Here is a 21,645-nt window from a genome sequence, read left to right as displayed (position 1 = left end):
GGTGATGATCGAGTCCACTAAAAGTTCATCTCCTCCTCTCCTGCTCAGTTAAGCCCAAGCCGAGGTCGAGTGACTCTTCGTTTCTAGAAGCCTCTCCCACAGTCCTTCTGAGGATTGAACTCAGGACCTTCAGCTTGTGAGACTGTTGTGCTACCTACCAGCCAGAGTCACTCAACTTCAGCTTGGTTTAGTCCCTGTCTGAAGTGGATTGTTAAGTCTGAGATTCTCCTCGGTGGGGATTCTCACAGGAAAAGGCTCAAACCTAAGGCTTTCACCTCCAAAACTAAATGGACTGGGGATCACCGGGTCCCTCCGGGCTACAAGTTTGGGGACTTTTAGATTCCATGTTGACATTAACTTTTAGATTCCACATTGACATTGCCTAGCAGACACCATATACGTCTTGTTCCCTTTTCACTCCAGTCCCCTTTCCAATCTCTCTTTCTACCTCTAAGATACAACTCTCTGCCCTTAATACTTTCCCCCTACCTATTTTTCTTATTTATGTTTTCTTCCTTGATGGCATTTGTTCTTTTAATACACTTGTTAGTTTTCTTCTCCAGTAAAACGTAAGTCACTCTAGGACAGAAAATGTCTTAGAAATGACTCCAGCTTCCACAGCTGGAATATCAGATGTGTGGGTGCTCAACCTTTGAATATTTTAATTCAAAGCTCTAACTAGGAATGGTTCACTAAAGGCTATTTGAAGATAAGTCATGGAAGTAGCCTGTGATGGTCCCGCAAGCACTGAGGTAGGACTGGCCCAGTGGCCTTGGACAAATCACCCAAGTTCTCTTGCTCAATTTCTTCTTCTGTAAAATGGGGATACCCATAATTGTCCTACATGAAGGGACTGTTGTGAGGATCAAATGAAGGGAGCACGTGAAAGTCCTTTGGACACCATGAAATACTCCTCAAACACCTTAATAATTAAGTATTTCATGAATCAAGGCTAGGAAATTTAATCGCTGACTTTGGGGAAACATCCTCTTCCATGTGTTCCTATGCTGTGGCTGAATGTTCAATGTCTGGGTTAACTCTCTGAACTTAAATAGCTTGAACCTCAAGCGACTGCCATATAGGCCAGTCCCATGGCTACATTCAAAGCATTTCCAGCTTGGTAGGATCCATCACAACTTGTATTCTAAAGGAATAAATAGTCTTTAAGAATTAAGAGTCAACTCCCCAAAACAATGAGGATCTGGAGGGAGGACTTTCATGTGTGATGGACAAATAGAATGTTATTGTAATTATTAACAAAATTGTAAACTTCAGGTTAAAGAATCTGTTTTTTTTCTCTGCTCATCTTTTAAGTGCTGTTTTAGCGTAATCATCCATGGGTATTAGACTTTCTGCCAAGAACAATTTCCTTTCCTCTCAAAGTAGTTATCTTCTACCTAAAAAGAAAACTAACTTTGAGGAGAAAAGCAATATTCAAACTCTATCCAAGGGCACTTGGGTGACTAGAGAGCAAGGCCTGGAGACAAGAGGTCCTGGGTTCAAATCTGACCTCAGACACTTCCTAGCTGTGTGTCTTAACCTCAACTGCCTATCCCTTACTGCTCTTCTGCCTTGAAATTGATATTGGTTCTAAGACAGAAGATGAGGGCTAAAAAAACCAACCAAAAAAAAAGCCACCCTATCTGGATAAAAGCTCTCATTTGGAGGACAAACTTCTTTAAGAATTTCTACCAGATGTTCACAATGTTAGGTTCTGGAATTGAGATATAAGAAAACTGAGGACCAGAGACAGGGAGGGCCAGAACAAAATCATCCAGGTTGGAAGTATTAAAACCAAAATTTATAATCAGATCCAACTCCATATTATTATTGCTCCTTCACTATGCTGCTAATAGGTCAGCAAAGTGGAGGGAAGTCATGATTATTTAAATTATATTTATTATTCTCTATAGAGATGGTAGAACTGCAATAGGGCAGGATGTGGTAGATAAGAACTTTGATTTTAGGAGACAGATTTTTTTATTTGCACTTAATTCAACTTAATTAAAACACAGTTCATCATTTTCCGGCATATAACAGGCCCACATATATTACGGTGGCATTTCCCATTTCTTTTTGTCACCTTCCCTGATAAGACTACCTGTAATACACATACGTTGGTGAAAAATCTGGCCTCAAACTGGGCCAAATCAATCCCATTTAGATTAAATAAACATTTATCAAACCCATTTGTTAAAATATATAAGATTTTGTTTAAAAAAAAAAACAAAATGAAAAATAGTCCTTGCTTTCTTAAATATAATTTAAATTTCTTATTAATTCTAATATCAAAATTTAGACTTTTGAAAGTATAGGTGTGAAATATCCTTAGGCAAAGAGGCCTATTTCTCTAGAAGAATGAGTATTATACAGCTTACACTCAAAGTTGCTGCTCAGTTGTGTCTGACTCTAGGTGACCCCATAGATTTTGTCCATAAGGCTTTCTTGGCAAAGATACTGTGGTTTGCCATTTTGTTCTCCAGGGGCTCCCCAATTTACAGATAAGGGACGGAGACAAACAGGATTAAGTGATTTGCCCAGGGTCCTATAGCTAGTAGGTGTTTGAGGCAATATTTGAACTCAGATCTTCCTTACTCTAGCCCTAGCACTCTATCTCTTGCACACATTGCTGTTCCACACCAATCATCAATTATTTTGGTGTTCGGTTCCCAAGCTGCCCTGGTTGTACATCCATCTGTATTTAAACAAGATTTCTTATATAAAAGGAATTGAGTTAGGGCTATAGAAGAACAGAGAGAGAAGATGGGAGAGACTCTGACCAGAGAGTCAGGCCTGGAGAGGAGAGATCTTAGCTTTGTATCTGGCCTCAGACACTTCCTAGCTGTGTGACCCTGACAAGTCCTCAGTGGCCTAGCCCTTGCTGCTCTTTTGCCTTGGAAACAATACTTCGTAGGATTCTGTGACAGAAGGTACAGGTTATTAAAAAAAAAACCCAATAATGATAATTTGCCCTCTGGTTGTAGAGGGTCAATATATAATGACACCTGAGACACACAGTTAGTCCACAAATACCATGGATGGTCCTGAGGCTCAGAGAGGCAAGGGCTTACTTCTGGTTGGAATGATCAGAGGAGGCAGCAATGGAGGCAAACTAAATGGGAAGAACACTTGAAAACTAGGCTCAACTCTTGTTCCTGTTTCTTACAAGATGTGTGACCTTGTGAAAGTCACTTTCTTTTCTTCCTTAGGCCTGATTTCCCATTGCTAATAACTGTGCTTAGGATCACACTGTCAGGAAAGATCTGAGGCAAGATTTGAACTCAGCCTGCAGCTCTAGGTTGGAGTCATAAGAAAAGGAGGAAGAGAAATGATGTTTGGCATTAGAATAGATGTTATCACTTATAAAGTGCAGGAGAATGTCTGTTCTGCAATAATTAACCTAGTGAGCCAGGGTTTTGGCTCATTCAGCACAAAGAAAACAATTCTAAGAATAGGCCAGCTTAGCTCCATTGGATTAGAATGACAAGGGAATCCATCCCTGGAATACTCTCCAAATGACTCATAGAAAACCTGACACTTTTTGCTGTGGCAGATACAGAAGCTTTTTTGTTTTCCTCATTTCCTCATTTACCACTTTTAAAAGGTTCACTAATGGTCTCTTGGATTCCAACAACACTATGTACATTATTTGAAGACTGAATGTCAGTTTTCAATGATCAAAATGCTTGGCTTGTGAAAACACATAGATGCAATTTCTAAGAGATCTTCACACAAACTATTTCAAGGTCCGTAGATTACTATGAATTAGAAATGAGTTTTCAAACAAAATATTTAGTGACATACAAGTGAAATCAAACACTGGAATAAACTATGAAGTTCTGGATTAGATACTTCCCTGGTTTAACTACTGTAAATTGTCAGTCAAATGAAATCTCTGCTTGGATAGAGAGAATTATATATATGTGCAGAAATTAAAGCCATGAAGAAGTTGTTTAATTTTGGTGCCAAGGTGAGATGAATGACTGACCTCTGAACTTTGCCCTGGGGTAGCCCTCAAATTGGCATCCAGTCTGGTCACCTGGGCTTTCATCCCACTCCTGAAACTCCTCTCCAATGCATGCTGTGTGCCCTGGACAAGTCACTCCCTCCTTAGTAAAAGAACTCTCTTTGTGGCTCTACAGTTCTAGGATCCGGTTTTAAAACATTTAAATGGTCTTGAATTGTTCTTTTGTTACTGCAATGTCTGTGCATTTGTAGTTTGGGATGGCGCCTGCTGTGTGCCAGGCTCTGTGCTACAGAAAGAGCATTGCTCTTCAGGGCCTCCCCTAAGGGAAGTGACTGGGCCCCAGCGCCTTCCTTAACCTCCCTGGGAGTGCACCCAGAGGGGTAAGATTGCGCTCAATGGATGAACGAGCCTTTGCTCTTACACTCCACCTCGAATCGCTCCCTGGATGATCAGCAGATACTGTTAAATGGTGGGCTTCAGGCTTCCCAGGCAGTCCCAGCAGTGCGCAGCTGGATGACTCTTCCCTTTACTGTGCCCCTTGGAGACAAACTCCCTGGAGAGAACTGTCGCTGCCCCTGACGATGGCTCTGATGATGATGATGGCTCTGAGCCATCCCAGTCAAGACAGGGCCACCTGGCTCCTCGGAGAACCAAATGGCTCAAATCATGCAGTGGGAGTGAGGCGGTCACGGCTTCTGAGAGTCCCTCTTTTCTTCGCAATCCCACACCTAGCCGGGTCTCCGGACGCCCAGGGCAGAGCTCTGGGACTGCCTCGTCCTGCCTCATATCAGCATGAAGAAAAAGCCCAGGACGAGGGTGATGGATGTACCTGCAAGTCTTACAAACAGTGCTCTGTCGGACCCTGCTAACGAGGGCTTTCATGCTTTTTCCTTCCACCCGGGTTAGAAAAGCAGGGCCGGGGTGTGGGTCAGTATTTCAGCGATCGGGCCTGCAGGCTTCAGAAGCTCAAATGGAGGCAAGAGGCCATCAGCACGCCCTGCCAGCGTCACACATACAACAGGCTCCATCTGCTTGTAGAAGAAGTCACTCCACAGGAAGGAGAATCAAGGGCCTGAGATGGGGAGTGCAGAGGAGCTCTGCTCTGTTCCAGCCTCAGGCACTCCTTGGGGGCACTAAGGTGGGAAACAGGAGGCTGAGCTGCCCTCAAACCTGCACTTTGTCCCTTACTTCCTCTGAGGCCCTCCTGCCTGGGTCACATGGTCTCTGGGACACGCTTCAGGATGTGGCCTCTGCACAGGCGCTTGGCACCACTCACGGGGGCTGCTGCTACAGCCTTCAGCATCCTCTAGAAAGCCCTGTCCCTGGGGGTCAGGCTCCTCGGCTCCCCTGGGGGCTGGATGAGTGACTCAAGAGGCCCAGGCTCTCTACTTCCTGGAGAAGCCCCCAGGACGAGTCTCCATTCCTGCCATCAAGAGGAAGCTTTGGCTAGACCAAAGCTTGGACCAGAAGACCCCATTCTTGAGATCTGCCGGTTCTTTCCCATCTTTGATGTCTCAGTCCTGACTCCAGTAAAAGTCCACCATCACTTCCTTTCTCCCTGGGCACAGAGCCGCTGTGCAGGACACGGACCTTTTCAAACAGCAGAACGTGTATATTCTGACCAAACAAGAGGGAAAAATCTTCCCCAAACAAATGGATCGCCCGCAGTGCTAGGGCCCCAGAAGCTGCAGTTCAGAATTGGGTTTTTAGCATGGCCTGGGAGCAGCAGCAGCGCCCCTGGGCCTGGCCGGGCTGGGTGCCCGCCCGGGAGTGCCTTCTGTGTGCGCGGCTCCAGGACGGTGACGTGTGCTTTCCCAAGACCTTGTGCGGCATGTGGCAAACCCGTCCCGTGATTGGGCAGACCAAGCACTGGGGCCAGCCAGCACCAAACATGACCATTTGGTGGACTGGGAGCTTGCTCCAAGTCTGAGCCCGGGCCAGGGCTGCAGGGCTCTGGGGATGGCTCCAGGTTCGTCCCGGCCTCTGGCTCAGATTCCACCCAGCCATCTGCCCCGGCAGCTTGGCCTCCAGACAAGGCAAGCCTCCGCAAAGGAAGGCATCGTGGCTTTCTCTGGGTCTACGTCCTTGAGGGACAGGGCGCGTAAGCAGCTCTTTGGCCCTTTCCACGACACACGTGTTTCAGTGTCTGGATCATTCTTTCACCATCTCTGGCGGGCCCTGTAAGCCTGTGCACTTTATTTTCTGCATTTAAAAACATGATTCTGAGAAAGGGCGTCACTCACCTGGCCACAACGGGAAGGATCCCTGCCTCCCCCGGGACGCTTCTCAAGCGGTGTTTGCCCAGGAGAAACGTCTGTGTCCAAAAGATAAGCCAGAAGATCACCTACCGTCAGCTGGTGGATGAGGAGGTCCATTAAGAAGGTAATCTTGTTGCTAAACAGAACATAGGCGCAATTCTCGGAGCAGTTGCTGCAGGTGAGATTGTAAACGTTGATGGCGTTGCTGAGAGACCTACGAGAAAGAGAAGGCCACTGGTCAGGTGGGAGCCGTCACTCTCCCAGCGCCTTAGCCCCCAACAGCGGACCACCAGGCGGCCGGGGGGCGCCGCCGAAATGCCGAGGCCTGGCCAGCACCCACACAGGCGACCCTGCCCAGCCCCTTCCGGGGTGGTGCAGCTGCCAGGGACGGGACTGTTTCCGCAGGGTTTACCCCTCTGTCAGCCTCTAAGGAGCTGAATGGAGCCTCAGGAGTTTCGAGATTTTCACTGTGTGCAAACCAAAGGCATTTTCCACCTAGCTTCTCCTCAGAAGCAGAGAGCAGGAGCCGTGGCCCTGAAGACTCCTCTTCCCGAGTTCAAGTCCAGCCTCAGACACTTCCCAGCTCAGAGATCACGACAGCCAACCAGCATGCTAGAGATGAAACGCAGTAATGCTTGGGAAGCCCTCGGCTCTCTGCTGGCACACAGAAGGTGCTCACTAAGAGGCTTCCTCCCTACTTCTCATTAAGAATTCTAATTCTTATATTCAGACAGAAGGCAGAATAGGTGGGAGGAAGGTGTAAGAATCAAACTGGAACTATACCAGGGACGGCAGAAAAAGGAGTGCTTAGACAGAGGCTTTCAGGATCTTTTACTTCTTTTTTAAACCCTGACCTTCCATCTTAGAATCAAACCTGTGTAGGGGTTCCAAGGCAGAAGAGCTACGGGAATAGCGGACTATGGTGGACTATGGGGGTTCAGTGACTTGCCCAGGGTCACCCAGCTTGGACGTGCCTGTGATCAGATCTGCCTACTCCAGTACCTCAGGAGGAGGTTCTAAGTTGTTTTCTCTTGCAGCATTTTTCTTAGGAATGGTTCACAGGACTGGGTAGAGACTCAAGTCATAGACAATCAAGAATCCAATCTAAATCACGTATTGAGAGCTTTAAGGTATCTTGGAGATCACGCAGTTGAGTTCCTAATTTTACATAAGAAAATGCCATAAACATGCAAACACAGGCTCCACGTTGGTCAGAAAGAGTGGGGTCTGTGCTTTGGGGGGGTCTGCATGTGAATGGGAGCCACATTTATAGAAAAGAAAACAATCAGGGGGCAGCAAGCAGCTCAGTGGATTCCCAGATTGGGGGGGGGGGTGTTCCTGCATTTGAATCTGGCCCTGATACTCACTAGTCATAGAAACCTGAGTAAATGAGCAAAAACAGGGCTAATGGCCCCTGGATAACAGACTTCACAGTATTATTTGGGGGGAGGAACTAGGTCTGAGCCTTCCCACATTACAGAAAGCAATCCTTAGTTTGGTAACAGTCTGGGTCCCTGGGACATGGTGTGGCTAGAGAGGAAAGCTACTTAGAGTAGTGAAAAGTAGGAATCAGGAAAGGGGGCCTGATAACAGAGCTGGCTTTCCTACTGTCTCAATGGGAACTGGGGAAAATCATTTTTTTTCCTGGCCTTTCACTTCTCAGCTGTGAAATGAGCTGAACCAGGGAATCTCAAAGTTCTTTTAGGATGGACAATTTATGAACCTATACACAAATGAACTGCTCAGTGAAGGAGAATCTCATTTTATATAGTAAACATGTTCCTGAAGAGTTCAATTATTATTATTTTTAACTCTTCCCTTCCACCTTAGAATAAATATTGTGTATTTGTTCTAAGGCAGGGGGTTAAGTGACTTGCCCAGGGTCACCCAGCTAGAAAGTGTCATAGGCCACATTTGAACCCAGGACCTCCCGTCTCTGGGCCTGGCTCTCAATCCTTTGAGCCACCCAGCTGCCCCCAAGAGTTCAGTAGGAGAACTAATATTAAAGACCCCTACTGTAAATCTTTTTTAAAAGTGAAGCTTCCTTTTTTAAGAGTAAGCGCAATCATCTTCTAGTTGATGTGTTTGGTGTGTTTTTGGTATAGTCCAGTCTTTTTCAAGGCAGGGTACACCTATCCTTTAAAATGAGTTTACTCTAAAGAAGTTTAAACTCAGTTGCTTTTGTGCTGTGAGATGTACATTGGCGCTATCTTATATCTGTGAACCTGCCACAAGGAAACAACTTTTGATGGTTATTTTTCTCATGAGAATGAGGTGGGGAGAGATGATGACCTCAATGTCAAGAAAAACTTGCCCACTGAGAGAAACCTGTTTAAAAGACCACCTGTACTTGGAGACCACCTGTCAAAAAGATCCTTTTGTGCAGAGCCCTGGGTGGTCTTTCTAAGCAGGTTTCTCTGTAATTTGAGACTGGAGTGACTGGAAGCCTTTGCAGGGTCAAACAGAAGGCAAGGCCCTGCACTTAGGAAAGAGTGGCTAGAAATCTCTCAGTGACAAACTCTTAGCTAGCTTAGTTGGATTGGGGGTTATAGCAGCTCTGCTTGCTTAATTGACGCTTAGATTATTACTAAGAGGGCTTCTGTTAAAAACCCCGAAAGAAGCTGGGCATCCTCAGAAGCCTCTGTGTAGGCTTCTCCAGCAATTGGGCTGCACAGAGAAAAATAACAAGACTCACATTTTTTGGCACTTAAATTTCCACCCAGTGTTCATGATGTCCATTTTTCAGAAACTGGAGCCCAAAGGAATGAAGTGAGTGAGGCAGCAGGTATTTACTGAACTGGTCCTAGGGACCAAGTGCAGGGGTCCCATCACCACACTGGTCAGGGACACTCAAGATTCCATAACTTGGCCCCTCAGTAAAATCTAAACACCAAATTTCCCCTTACAATAGTACAAATGATACCATGGTAGTTTTGAATAATAGAGCTGAAATTTGACCCCATGAAAGATACTATTCCCTATAGAAAATCCCTGAAAACTCTTTCTTGAATGTATAGCCAATTTACAGGTTTTAAGTAGAATGTGAAAGAGAAAAAAGGTGGCTTACTATGTAATTTGTAAGGATGTACATTTGTCCACTAACCAAATTCTCTACAAACCATTTTGTATTTACACCTTCTGCACTTAATGATCAGTTTGAATTCTCAAATTTTAACTTTGACAACAAAGCAAATTTTTCTGAAGAACTGGTAACTTATGGCTTTTTATGACATTTATTTTCAAATTGAGCCTTCCTGTCCTCTTGTTTTTCTGGAACAATGATCCAAAAAGAAAAAGAAGAGAGAAAAAGACAGTTCAATATAGCTGGGACTAACTGGTCCACCAGCACCTGCACCTCCAATGTGGGAGCCCCCCAACTTTTGCAACAAAGGGATGAACACCTTTTCTCAGCTCTTCCCCTGGCCAAATTTCATTGTTACACTGAAGCAGAAGAGGAAGCCTTTATTTTCCCTGGCAATTAGGAGTACCTCCAAAAATCAATATGAAAAACAAAAACATTATTTGAAGATGTTGAGGTAAATATCAGAAGTAGACAGGTATTTAGGATCGTTGATGAAAGAATTATGATTGAATTTCTTAGTGCTGGGAGGCAGGCTAAGAGGACACTAATGTGATATCTAATTTTACTGTCTATATTTCAAGTAACATTATTGTATTTTATTTTACACTGTATGTAGCTATGTTATTTGTGATTTGAACCATAGAATATCTGAATATGGGTAAGAATAGGCTGTGTGATATTAGAGTTTACTTGGGTTTTATAATTGCCATTATTACTGTGTTATATGGGGTTTTCCATATATCAAAATTCATAGAATTACAGGATCATAGGATTTAGAGCTAAAAGAGAACTGAGAGTCAGGAAGAACATTGGAGAGAAAAGATAATGTTATTTTCATAATACAAAACACATCAAAAAAAGTCACACTGCTTGGCTTTTAATCTACCCCTTTCCCCCCCCCCCCAAAGCATATAAAGTTTATAGTCATGGAAACAGGAATCCTATTCCACTCTTTTAAAAAAAATGACTAAAGTATAGCTGAAAATTATTTCACAGACCATCCTTACTAAAAAAAAAAAGGAAAATAAGTATTTTACTGGGGCTTTGTATTTAAAAACAACTTATAATGAGGAAGGTTCATAGGCTAAGAAAAGGAAGAGAAACAATTTTGATTTATGTTTGTAAAGTTACTGTCCTAAAGTCATTTTAGAACAGTCTCACTACAGATCTGCCCACTAGTCAACCAAATAACTATAATGAGGTCCTTCTGGTACATTCATAAATAATCGTATATGAACCTGCTTTTATATAATATTCTATGTTTATAATAATGTTAAGTGTGGGTTGAAACCACCCACTCTCCCTTTTTATTACCTTAAAGAAGAATACATTGCATTTTAAAAACCTTAGATAACAGCTGAAAAATCTTTGAAAGCCATTGGCTGAAGTGAATGGGCCAGGCAAGAAGCTCAGCCCAATAGGCAGACAGAGGGCACTCAGTCAGGCTCTCAAGTCATTTATGAATAATCACTATTAGGCTGAGAAGAAACTAACTTGAGAGGTTTGAGAAAGGGGCCTTGGAGAAGGAACTGCCTCAGGGAAAGGAGGGATTTAGCACCCATGAGTGAGAGAAAAGGGCTTCCAGTAGCCAGTAGCTGTGAATTATGCCTTGGCCACAAATCCTATCTAAGCTTGAGCTCACTTTCTTTTGGATTCTGTATATTTCGATTTGGGAGGGGGGGTGTTTTGTACCACCTTTTATTATTATAGACTACCTTAATAAAAAGATCTTTTTTCTAAAAGCCACTTGAGGTTCAGCTGATTCTCCACTTCTAATTTTCTAAGGGTTTGACTCAATGACATCAGAGAATCAGCCCTCAACCCCTCAGGGATACCCCCTAGAAGAGTGAAGAGGGAAAAGAAGCCAGATTCTGAGGTTATGTGTGCAGACATTTTTATCTTCATGAGTTAATTCCAATATTTTCATGTGAGTGGTTACAGTTCTTTATGTTTATAAAGAATGAATTCCATATATTCAGAGATTCATTTTAGTTGGGAAAGAATAAAGTTTCTTAAATGAGAACAAAAATAAGCAAAAGCTGATCTGCTTTCCCAAAATTAACTTTCTTTCAAAGGTGAAAATGTTATTTGAAAGTGTGAAATAAGGAAACATGACAAATTACTTTTTAATCATTATGGCAGAGAATTCTAAAAACTGAGAACATAAGCTAACAACACGAATATTTCCAGGATTAGAAAGTCTTTAAACATGGCTTTCCCCCTCCAACTGGAAGCATTAGCACCAAAGAAAGCCCCAGGTGGTTTGTAGTGTTAAATGGCAGATTAAAGTCAGCACAAGTCATTACTCTAATCTTATTAGGGGAACAATAGCTGTCACTGTAACAATTTATTTACAAACCTATTGAGACAACCAAAAATGCTTTAATATACCAATCAAGGAGAAGTGAATCTACCAAACCCTACAGCTAATTAACTCAACAGCCACCCCCAATATCTCTTGTAGGAAAGTGCATTCGCTTTTTAAAGCTTCCTATAGAAGACAGCTGTTTAGCACTATATGAATAAACATGTAGACTTGTCTATTGAAAATGCACATTATTATGACTTTTCCTTCAGTTCAGCAAATAGATCTAGAATTTAGAGCAGTAGACCAAACTCATTCTTTTCACATATAAAACCTTGCCTGAGAATCCTTCAGGAAAGTGACTTGTCCAAGGTCACAGAGTTCTAAATAGCCAGAAAAATCAAACTCCAAATCTCATGCTGTTTTCACTATATTAACACTTAGCCAGCTTTGTAAAATGGCAGATGAAGTCAATAATCAGAAACATAAAAATGCCATGTATATTTAAATAACATAGTATCTACTTCTGCTGGCCTAAAGTGCAATGAATCCAGTCATAGGTATCCCTTCCACATCATGACTTCCTCATTGCAGTTTTGATATATTGCAGGTCAGCATAAGAAATTAAATGGGAATACCTGGGGAATTTTGTGGAAGCTTCAGGTGACAAGGGAATGCTAGAGATGTTAAAACAAGTGACCTACATATAGCCTATGACCAAAAACTTAACCGAAATTTTACAATAAGGTACTGCAAACACTCCATAAAAGAAAAATAAAAAAACTGAGTCTTCTTCTCTGGTATGAAAATAGAGGGCCAAAACATTTTTGGTGGATTTTCCAGATCTCAGGGGTGCTACGCCACTAACCCCTGTGATGTGGAAGAGATTCTACCCATGGAAATATATTGTTGAACACATCGGTTTTTAAATCCAAACAATTTTCTTCCCTCAGATGAAATCAGAACAGGTGCACATAAGTTGTTTTGATCAGAATCATGAAGAGTCACATAGGAACATCATTTTTCTATGGACTTCATATTCACCTTTGTTATGAAAAATCTGAATAACTGCAGTCCATCTTTATGAACAGAGCAGAGTTGTTTTAGGTTCACCACGCCCATTTTTGTTACATCATTTTTGGTTCATGGCCTGTGTCCACCAGGCAAGACTCCCAGGAGCTCTCTCTTTCCTGTACCCACATCTGACAGAAACCACTTAATTAGAATTATAAGATTAATGATTTAAATGAGGTAACAGTTAGAGGAATGATTTTAAAAAATCAAATACCACAAGTAAATTCTATCAGAAACAAAGGAATAATAGCTGTCATTATTAGAAACTCTAACGAGAACTTAGTTTATGGAATTTCGGACTCACATTTCAATAACCAGTGCACTAAAACTCTTAAGGACTTGCTATGTGTAAATCTCTCTACCTAGTGCCAGGATACAAAGAAATAGCCTAGGCCCTGCTCACAAGCATAAACAGTAATGACAAGAGAGATGAGACAGAAAGAAAAAAGGGAGAAGCCACAGATGTAAGGAACTCCAGCTTCCTTTAACCTCACAGAACCAGGGTAGAGATTGTTGTAAAGTCAGAAGCAATAGGGAGGCAGCGGTCATTACTTTACAAGCAACCATCTCCCATGCAATATGTGTATCACGCATGGAGATTCAGGCAATGAGCTAGAAGTCTGAGCAAGGAGGAAGATTGGGGAAGGCTGCTCAGAGATGGTGACACCCAAAGAGGGGATAGAAGGAGAAGCGTGTAGGGAAGGAGGATTTTAATAGACAATGGTTTGGAGTGGGAAGAGGAAGCAGTATTCTAAGCATAGGCATGGGGAGAGATGATAAGAGGGCAGGAGCAGGATTGTGTCTGTGTCATAGGAGATGTTATAACTCCTTTTTCTATAGCCTTTAAAGTTTCACAAAGCACTTTCCTTGTAACAATCTCAACAGGTTTAAGTATTATGGTCACTGTCTAACAAATGAGGAAACCTCAGGTTGCCCAGATCTTATGGCTCATAAGTGGCAGAGCTGGTTTCTAACACAGATGTACAGATTCCAAATCTCTGCATTCATCCCATTACACTGTGCGGTATGATAGCATTTTTTTTTTGGCAGGGCGGCCCATTTTTTATTGTCACAATTTTCTTCAATTGCCTTCCAAAAAGAAGACTGCTGACTAAGAAAATACATAATGAAAAGCTACCATGAATCAAATTATGATTTTGAATGAATTTGTATGAGGCCAGTACATCCTATGAAGCTGACTTGGTCCTGCCCATAATGAAATGAGAAAGTGGGCTTTTGCTTACTAGCCATGGCCTTGGACAACAAAACCAGTCCTCCAAGTGACCTGGGAAGCTTGGGGTGTGAGATCCTGGGTAGGGAGCCTGGGAATTTTCTCTATAAAATATCCACAGCCTCTTCGATGGGTGTCTAGGAAGTGGCTAAGTTACTATTACTTTTTTAACTTTGCAAAGTACTTTACATATTTTTCCAAGATTACATTTTGATAAAAAAACAAACAAATGCTTACCTTCCATCTCAGAATCAATACTTGTATTGGATCTAAGATAGAAGGGTGTTAAAGGCTAGGCAATGGGGGGTTAAGTAACTTGCCCAGGGTCATTTAACTAGAAGTGTCTGAGGTCACATTTGAACCCAGGATCTCCTGTCTCCAGATGTGACTCTATCCACTGAGCCACCAACCTGCCCCTGATACAATTTTTAATAATTGTTTTCTGACATTTTGCAATCCTTTCCTTTCTTCTCTCTTCCTCTTTCCCTGGAATGGCAGGTAATATGATACAGGTTATATATGTACTATCATGCAATACATATTTCTGTATTCATCATGTTGTGAATGAAGATAAACATTTTATATAATAATAAAAAAACTCCCAACCATTCTGGAGGGCAACTTGAAACTATGCCCAAAGAGCTATATAAAATTATATATACCTTTTAATCGAGTAATACCACTACTGGGTCTGTATCCCAAAGATAGAAAAAGGGGAAAGGACCTAATTGTACAAAAATATTTAAAGCAGCTCTTTTTGTGTCAGCAAAGAATTAGAATTTAAGGAGATGTCCATTGACTGGGAAATGTCTGAACAAGTTGTAGTATGTGTTGGTGATGGAATACTATTGTGGTCTAAGAAATAATAAGCAAAACAAGTTCAGAAAAAGCTGGAAAGATCTGCAAGAACTGATGCAGAGAGAAATAAACAGAACTGGGAGAACAGTGTACACAGTAACAGCAATATTGGATGATGATTATCTGTGAAAACTTGGCTACTCTCAGCAATGCAATGATATGGGACAATCCTGAAAGACTTATGACAGGGAATGCTACCACCAGAGAAAGAACTATTGGAGTCATCTTTCATAGCAGTGTATTTAGGGTTTTGGTTATATATGAGTTTGCTCTTACAACAATGCCCAATATGGAAAGGTATTTTTCATGACAATAAAAATAAAATAAAATAAAACTCACAAAGGAAAAATTATATGCTTTGGTCTACGATCAAACTTTCATCAGGTACTCCTATGATGGTATATAGAATTTTTCATCAAGGGATTCTTGGATTTGTCTTGAATTATTGTATTGCTGTGAAGAGCCAAGTCATTCACAGTTGATCAATATATTTTATTGCTGATGTTGTATAAAATGTTCTCCTGGTTTTGCTCACTTCACTTTGCATCATTTCAAAAAAGTCTTTCCAAGTTTTTTCTATGATTGTCCTAGTCATCGTTTCTTATGGCACAACAGTATTCTATTACAGTCATATACCACAACTTTGACAGTCATTTCCCACTTGATGGGCATCCCATCACTTTCCAATTCTTTGCCACCACCTATGAAGGATTAATGGGAAGGCAAAGACAAGAATCATTCAGGAAGAGACCAGTATATGTGGGCTGTGTTGCATTATTAGAAAGAGTACCCGCATTAATGAGATCATGAATTTGAATAAATTCATTTGTTCTTCTATTTATAATTATTAATCCATAAATATTTACTAAGTGCTTGATATAGATAAGCATTGGAATAAGGATATGAAAAGGGGCAAAGGCAATCCCTGCCCTCAAGGATCACAGGCTCTAATCCCTAAAGGGAATACAATAGATGAAAAAAACCTACCAGCATTTCTATAGATTTTTGTCACTGATGGCAGTGGACTTGATATAGTGGGCATCACCTTAGTCTATAAAGGCAGTATATGTGAAATTGAAAATGGCACTTAAGAAAACAGAATCACAAAAAGGCAGCTGGTCCAGACCTAGTATATACAGCAGAAATCTATGTTGCAAGCAATTTTTAAAGAATAGAGGGACTGACTACAATATATTGAAAACATCAGATTTTTAGATAATTTATTATTTATGTATATATATTACTATATATTATTTATTATTAACTCATACCTAAATTTTCTTCTTTGCAGTGTCTACTTGTTGCCTCTAGTTCTGCTACAGGACCAAGAAAAAAGAATTTGATCCCTTTTCCACATGGTATTGGTTCAAATACATGAAGATACTTATCTTATATCCCCCTAAGTCTTCTCTTCTCCAGCAATCTTTTTTTTTTTTAATGTGGGCTTCCCTTTCATTTATTTATTTATTTATTGAAAATTGTATTTAGTTAATTTAGAATATTTTTCCATGGTTACAAGATTCATGTTCTTTCCCTTCCCTCCCCCAATGCCCTCCCATAGCTGATGTGCAATTCCACTGAGTTTTACATGTGTCATTGATCAAGATCTATTTCCATATTATTGATATTTGCATTAGAGTGATCATTTAGAGTCTACATCCCCAATTATGTCCCCATCGATCCATTTGATCAAGCAGCTGTTCCTCTTCTGTGTTTCTACTCCCACAGTTCTTTCTCTGGATGTGGATAGCTTCTTTCTCATAAATCCCTCAGAATGTCCTGGATCATTGCATTGCTACTAGTAGAGAAGTCCATTACATTCGATTTTACTACAGTGTAGCAGTCTTTGTATATAATGTTCTCCTGGTTTTGCTCCTTTCACTCTGCATCACTTCCTGGAGGTCATTCCAGTTCACATGGAATTCTCCAGTTTATTATTCCTTTGAGCACAATAGTATTCCATCACCAACATATACCACAATTTGTTTAGCCATTCCTCAATCAAAGGGCATCCCCTCATTTTCCAGTTTTTTGCCATCACAAAGAGTGCAGCTATGAATATTCTTAAACAGGTCTTTCCTTATTTGGGGGTACAAACACCTGGATCAAAGCACCCTCTGGGCATAGTTCCAAATTCAGGCTAATCAATCTTCCACAACAATGAAGACAACAAAAATGGGTACTTTTATAGTGTAATCACAACTTCTAAGTTTTGTTAAATAAGAGTTTATTAAATTTATTTCTTAAATGAGTTATTCTTCTTAGAGAAAAAGATAAGATTTATCTCCTTTTCCCTTTCTTTCATATTCACCTTATCATGTTTCTCTTGCTTTCTGTGATTGGATATCAAATTTTCCACTAAGTTCTGGTCTTTTCTTAGCAAATGCATGGAAATCTTCTATTTTGTTGAATACCCATACTTCCCCTGGAAGTAGATAGTCAGTTTTGCTGGGTAGTTGATTCTTGGTTGGAAACCCAGCTCTCTTGCCTTTCTAAATATCGTGTTCCATGCTTTGCGGTCTCTTAGTGTGTTAGCCGCTAAGTCATGTGTGATTCTTATGGGAGCCCCCCTATATCTGAAGCTCCTCTTCTTGGCTTCTTGTAGGATTTTTTCCTTTTCTTGGAAGCTCTTGAATTTGTTGATTACATTCCTGGGGGTTGTCTTTTGGGGATTTAGTATAGAGGGTGCTCTATGAACCCTTTCTATTTCTATTTTGCCCCCTTGCTCCAGAACATGTGGGCAATTTTCTTCTACAATCTCCTGAAGAATAGTATCGAGGTTTTTGTTCATCTCTGGTTTTTTGGGGAGACCAATAATTCTGAGGTTGTCTCTTTTTCCTCTGTTTTCCAAGTCTGACCTTTTCAGTGAGATATTTTATGTTTTCTTCTAATTCATTAATTTTTTGGCTTTGCTTTATTGATTCTTGCTGTTTTGTAATCTCGCTGTCTTCCATTTGCTTAATTCTGGTCGTTAGGGACTGGTTTTGCTTTTCAGCTTTGTCTGCGCTTCTATTAGATGCTTCTAGCTCTTTCTCCAATTGTGAAGTCTTGTCTATCATACTGCTGATCTCTTTCTCCCATTTTTTTCCCCAAAAGGTTTCCATCTTTTGGGTAAGCTCCAGTTTGAGATCTTCCAGAGCTTGTGGATAGTTTCCATTTTGGGAGGCATGTTCTGATTTTGTTTGGATTTCATCTTCATTCTCTCCTTTTCCTTGGGTACTCCCACCATAAGAGTTTTCAATAGTCACTCCCCCCCCCCCTTTCTTCTTGGAGGCTTGATTTTGGGCCGTGTGAGCCATCCCTTTGGTGGTTTTATTCCACTTTCCTTTTTGGTCTGGGGTCTGGGTGATATGGGCGGGTTTTCTGTGAATTTAGGTTGCCTCAGACTAGTTCTTCCCAGCCTCTGAGGTTTCTTAGAGTACAGGCCCCTGTGTTCAGCCCAACCGCCCAGATATTCATCTTTGCCCAGGTGCTCAGGGCAACCACCCCGGAGTTCAGCTCCGCAGCCCCCCGTGCTCAGTACAGGATTCTCCCGTGAAACCTCCCTGAGAGGTCGTTTCCTTGCAGTCTTTAAATCCTAAGGACCCTGGTGTGCCCCCCCCCCCCAACAGAGACTCTCCTTACTCACTCGCTGTCCCAGTGAGAGCTCTGATAGCTTACTCTGGTTTGGGGGGGGGGGGGGGGGAATGGGAGGCTCAGTTCACGTTTTTGTGCAAGCTTTTCCTCCTTCTTATAGTGTGGAAATGTTCAAACCCCACGTACCTTTGTTTCTGTGGGGTACTGGAGAGTCCCTCCATTTTTCCAAAGGTGATTTTTATGCTCTTTTGAGGTAGTCTGTTTCGTTCGGTGCCTGGGAGAGGAAGCGAGTCGCGTCTAGATTCCAGCCATGTTTACCCGGAAGTCGAGTTATTCTTCTTAGATATCATTGAAATATGATAAAATGTGACTGTAATATAGCTTTGTACAGCCATATTTTATTCGATAGGAACACAATCTATAAAAAGGACATTAGAGTAAGACTTGGTAGTAAAAAGCTCATGTGAGGAAATTAAAAACTCCAAGAAGGAAATTGTTTAAGATACTAATCAGATAAGGATAAACAAAGGTGGAAAAATAAGCAATGGTGATAAAATAGTATCCTACAGACCAGCCAGACAACAGGAGGAAATAGGAATTTGAAATAAATCATGAGCCAGGCATAGAGCTATGATATGGTGGGAAGAGGGGCCTTAATCATTTGTGGTAGTCCATTAGTGAATATTTTATTCAACATTTTTGTATTGATATGCATTAGTGAGATAAATCTAGTTTTCTTTGTTTTCTCTGCCCCTCCCTCTTCTTACTGACCAAGATCAAATTTATATAATAGAAAATATTTGGCAGGATCCTTCCTTTGGCCATTTTCTCTAACAGCTTATGTAATATTGGAATGAATTTCTCTTTGAATCCGTGACAGACCTCCCTCAAAAGTGTATTTGGACCTAAACTTTTTGTAAATGAGCTGTGGAGGCATTGTTGTCTTCTTTTAGATTTACCTTCATTAAGTGTTTCAATCTGAAATATATTTCTCTATAACACTGGAGTCTTCTTTGGTTGGATTATATTTCTAGCCTAAGTTCTTTGAGCTAGGGCCTGTGGCCCTGCTGAATTTTGACTTTGATTTCCTGGGATTTCCCCACAAATCTCCTCTGATGATGCTAAGCTTGAGGCACTGGCAAGTTTTCAGAGTTCTAGGTCAGAGAACTGCTGTGCTTCTTTCCCCTCTGGGCCAGTCCCATCCCTGCCAGGCTCCTGGCCTGTTCACTCAGGCCCATGCCAATATCACCAATACAAAATATTGATTCTAAGACAGAAGATGAGGGTTTAAAAAAAAAAGAAAAGAAATGTCTGTTGACTCACTGAAACTTGGAGAAGTTAATCCATTCATCTCTGGAGCTGGCACCTTAGGGCCAAGCCTGGCTGTTTGGCATCTGGATCCAAAATAGCATACTTAGTCCATCTGATCTACTACCTGGCCCAGACACAAAACCATGTTTCACCATTCCATCCTATCCCACCATTCAGCTGGGCCACCCAGCTATCTGCCTGCTACCATGTGTGTTCTTTGACCAAGAGCCACTCCTCTCCTCCCACCTCTGATTTTAGATAGGATAATCTCCTGTCATTAAGTACTTCCTGGAAATAGGAGATTAGGCGGGGATGTGGAGGATCCGGCCTCTTTACTTCCTGCCCCGAGCTTGGTGGTGGTAAGATTGAACTGGCTGATCAGCCATGGGCATGTGATCTTTATTTTGTATCCTTTTTATTTCTTGATTTCTAATGATCATTAATAAATCTCCTAAAATATAATATTTTATTATTTGAGATTTAATTTTAACTTTTACATTGATGGCAGCCACTAGTCAGAGAAGAAAATCTCAATTTTTTAAAGATAGCCCAGATAAAAAGGCTTTTCGCCCATGCCACCCACCCTCACAAACTCCGAGAGAACTCCAAACTCTCTTTGGAGCTGCTGTCTTTTCCTTTCCCTAATTTTTACCCGGTCGCTCTATTTTTAGCTGGGGGACTCTTGGCAAAGAAGAGATAAGCTGCTTCTCTCACCCATCTGCTTGAGCCCATGTTCCTCAGTTCCTCGCTACAACCCCCAGAAATCCTCCTCCTGATTTCTGGCCCTGCTCTTACTACTGCTCCTGAATTGGCCTCTGTCCAAACCCTGACCCCGACCCTAACCACTGTTGCTGGTCCTGCTACTGCTGCCAATCCAGCCTCCTGGGTCATCCCAGCCATCTGCTCCTGATCTTTTTGATCCCAACTGCTCCTCCTCTGGCCCCGGTTCCAGCCCCAGACTGGCCCCAGACTTCTATTAGCTGCCACTGTGTCTTCAGAACTCATCAACTTGGAGCCACTCTCTGGGAAGCTGGTAAAAAAACTGGGGTGTATTTTCTTTAGGCACTAATTAGCCTCCTAACTCCCTCTCCATGTGGCTGGGGAACCAAACTGCTCCCTAGCATTTTTCCTCAGGGGGGAAGGGGAAGGGAAGAAGTTTTTACTCTTCCAAACAAGAAGTAAAAATTATAAGCATGGAGTACTCTATGAAAAAGCAGTACCTTGCCTATTTCAAATAGCTTCTACCATTCATGAGTACACTGGTCCTTTCATTTAACTTGCCTGAGATTCAGGGGAGAAGTTCATCTCGCTACAATCCTTTGCCATTTGGGCCTGCCCAGTCTCTAAGATTCATCCAGTTTGAGATTCCTCAAACCAATGTTCTCCTTCGCTATGGGAAATACCACAGTTCTGACAAAAGGAATTTGAATGGATAGAGAAAGGAACCTTAGAGCCTGGAGGTGAAAATTTTAAACCTCTACAATCTCCATCGTTTTATGAAAGTGTCTGTATTTTATTGTATTTCTCTGATTGTCTCCTTTAAGATTTAATTTTGTTGTTTAAAGTTCATATATTAATGTATTCAATACTATTCTGTTACACTGAATCCATTTAATCTGTGTTTTAACTATTAAGGTATAATCTGGTACCTTTTCCCTATAACTATACTGAACAAAAATATTGTAAAGCCCATTAACAGCTTTTTCTTCCATTTTGCATTTGTTAAGTGTCACATAGATGATGGATGAACTCAACTTAGCTAAGAACCTTTGGAGAATTTAATGAACTAAGAATTTAAATGGTAATTCTAAGGGGTCTTCAGAAATAATTTTAATTAACTAGTGGTTTATGAATGGATGATTTAAAAATATTTATATTATAAAGAATGTTGTATTAAAGGTGGAGAAACAAAGAAATATTCCTACCAAGGTGTTTCTATGAAGCAGGAAGCCAAAAAGAGTTCCTGTAAAACTCTTCAGTTTA

At 41.4% G+C, this 21,645-nt stretch overlaps 1 protein-coding gene across 13 annotated transcripts in view; it reads right to left on the bottom strand.

Annotated features, from left to right (window-relative positions):
- The window catches only part of SCAPER (S-phase cyclin A associated protein in the ER), a 406,197-nt gene that overhangs the window by 94,932 nt on the left and 289,620 nt on the right, over positions 1-21,645 (bottom strand). For all 13 annotated transcript variants that reach the window (XM_007477981.3, XM_007477982.3, XM_056796839.1 and 10 more), the window contains one exon: positions 6,316-6,439. In XM_007477981.3, coding sequence (XP_007478043.2) covers positions 6,316-6,439 — 124 coding nt within the window. The remainder of the gene's footprint in view (positions 1-6,315; positions 6,440-21,645) is intronic.

Source organism: Monodelphis domestica, chromosome 1 (genome assembly GCF_027887165.1).
Source record: "Monodelphis domestica isolate mMonDom1 chromosome 1, mMonDom1.pri, whole genome shotgun sequence".
Taxonomy (NCBI): Eukaryota; Metazoa; Chordata; class Mammalia; order Didelphimorphia; family Didelphidae; genus Monodelphis; species Monodelphis domestica.
The sequence above is the reverse complement of the archived record's forward strand: the minus strand, read 5'-3'. Positions and strand labels throughout refer to the sequence as shown.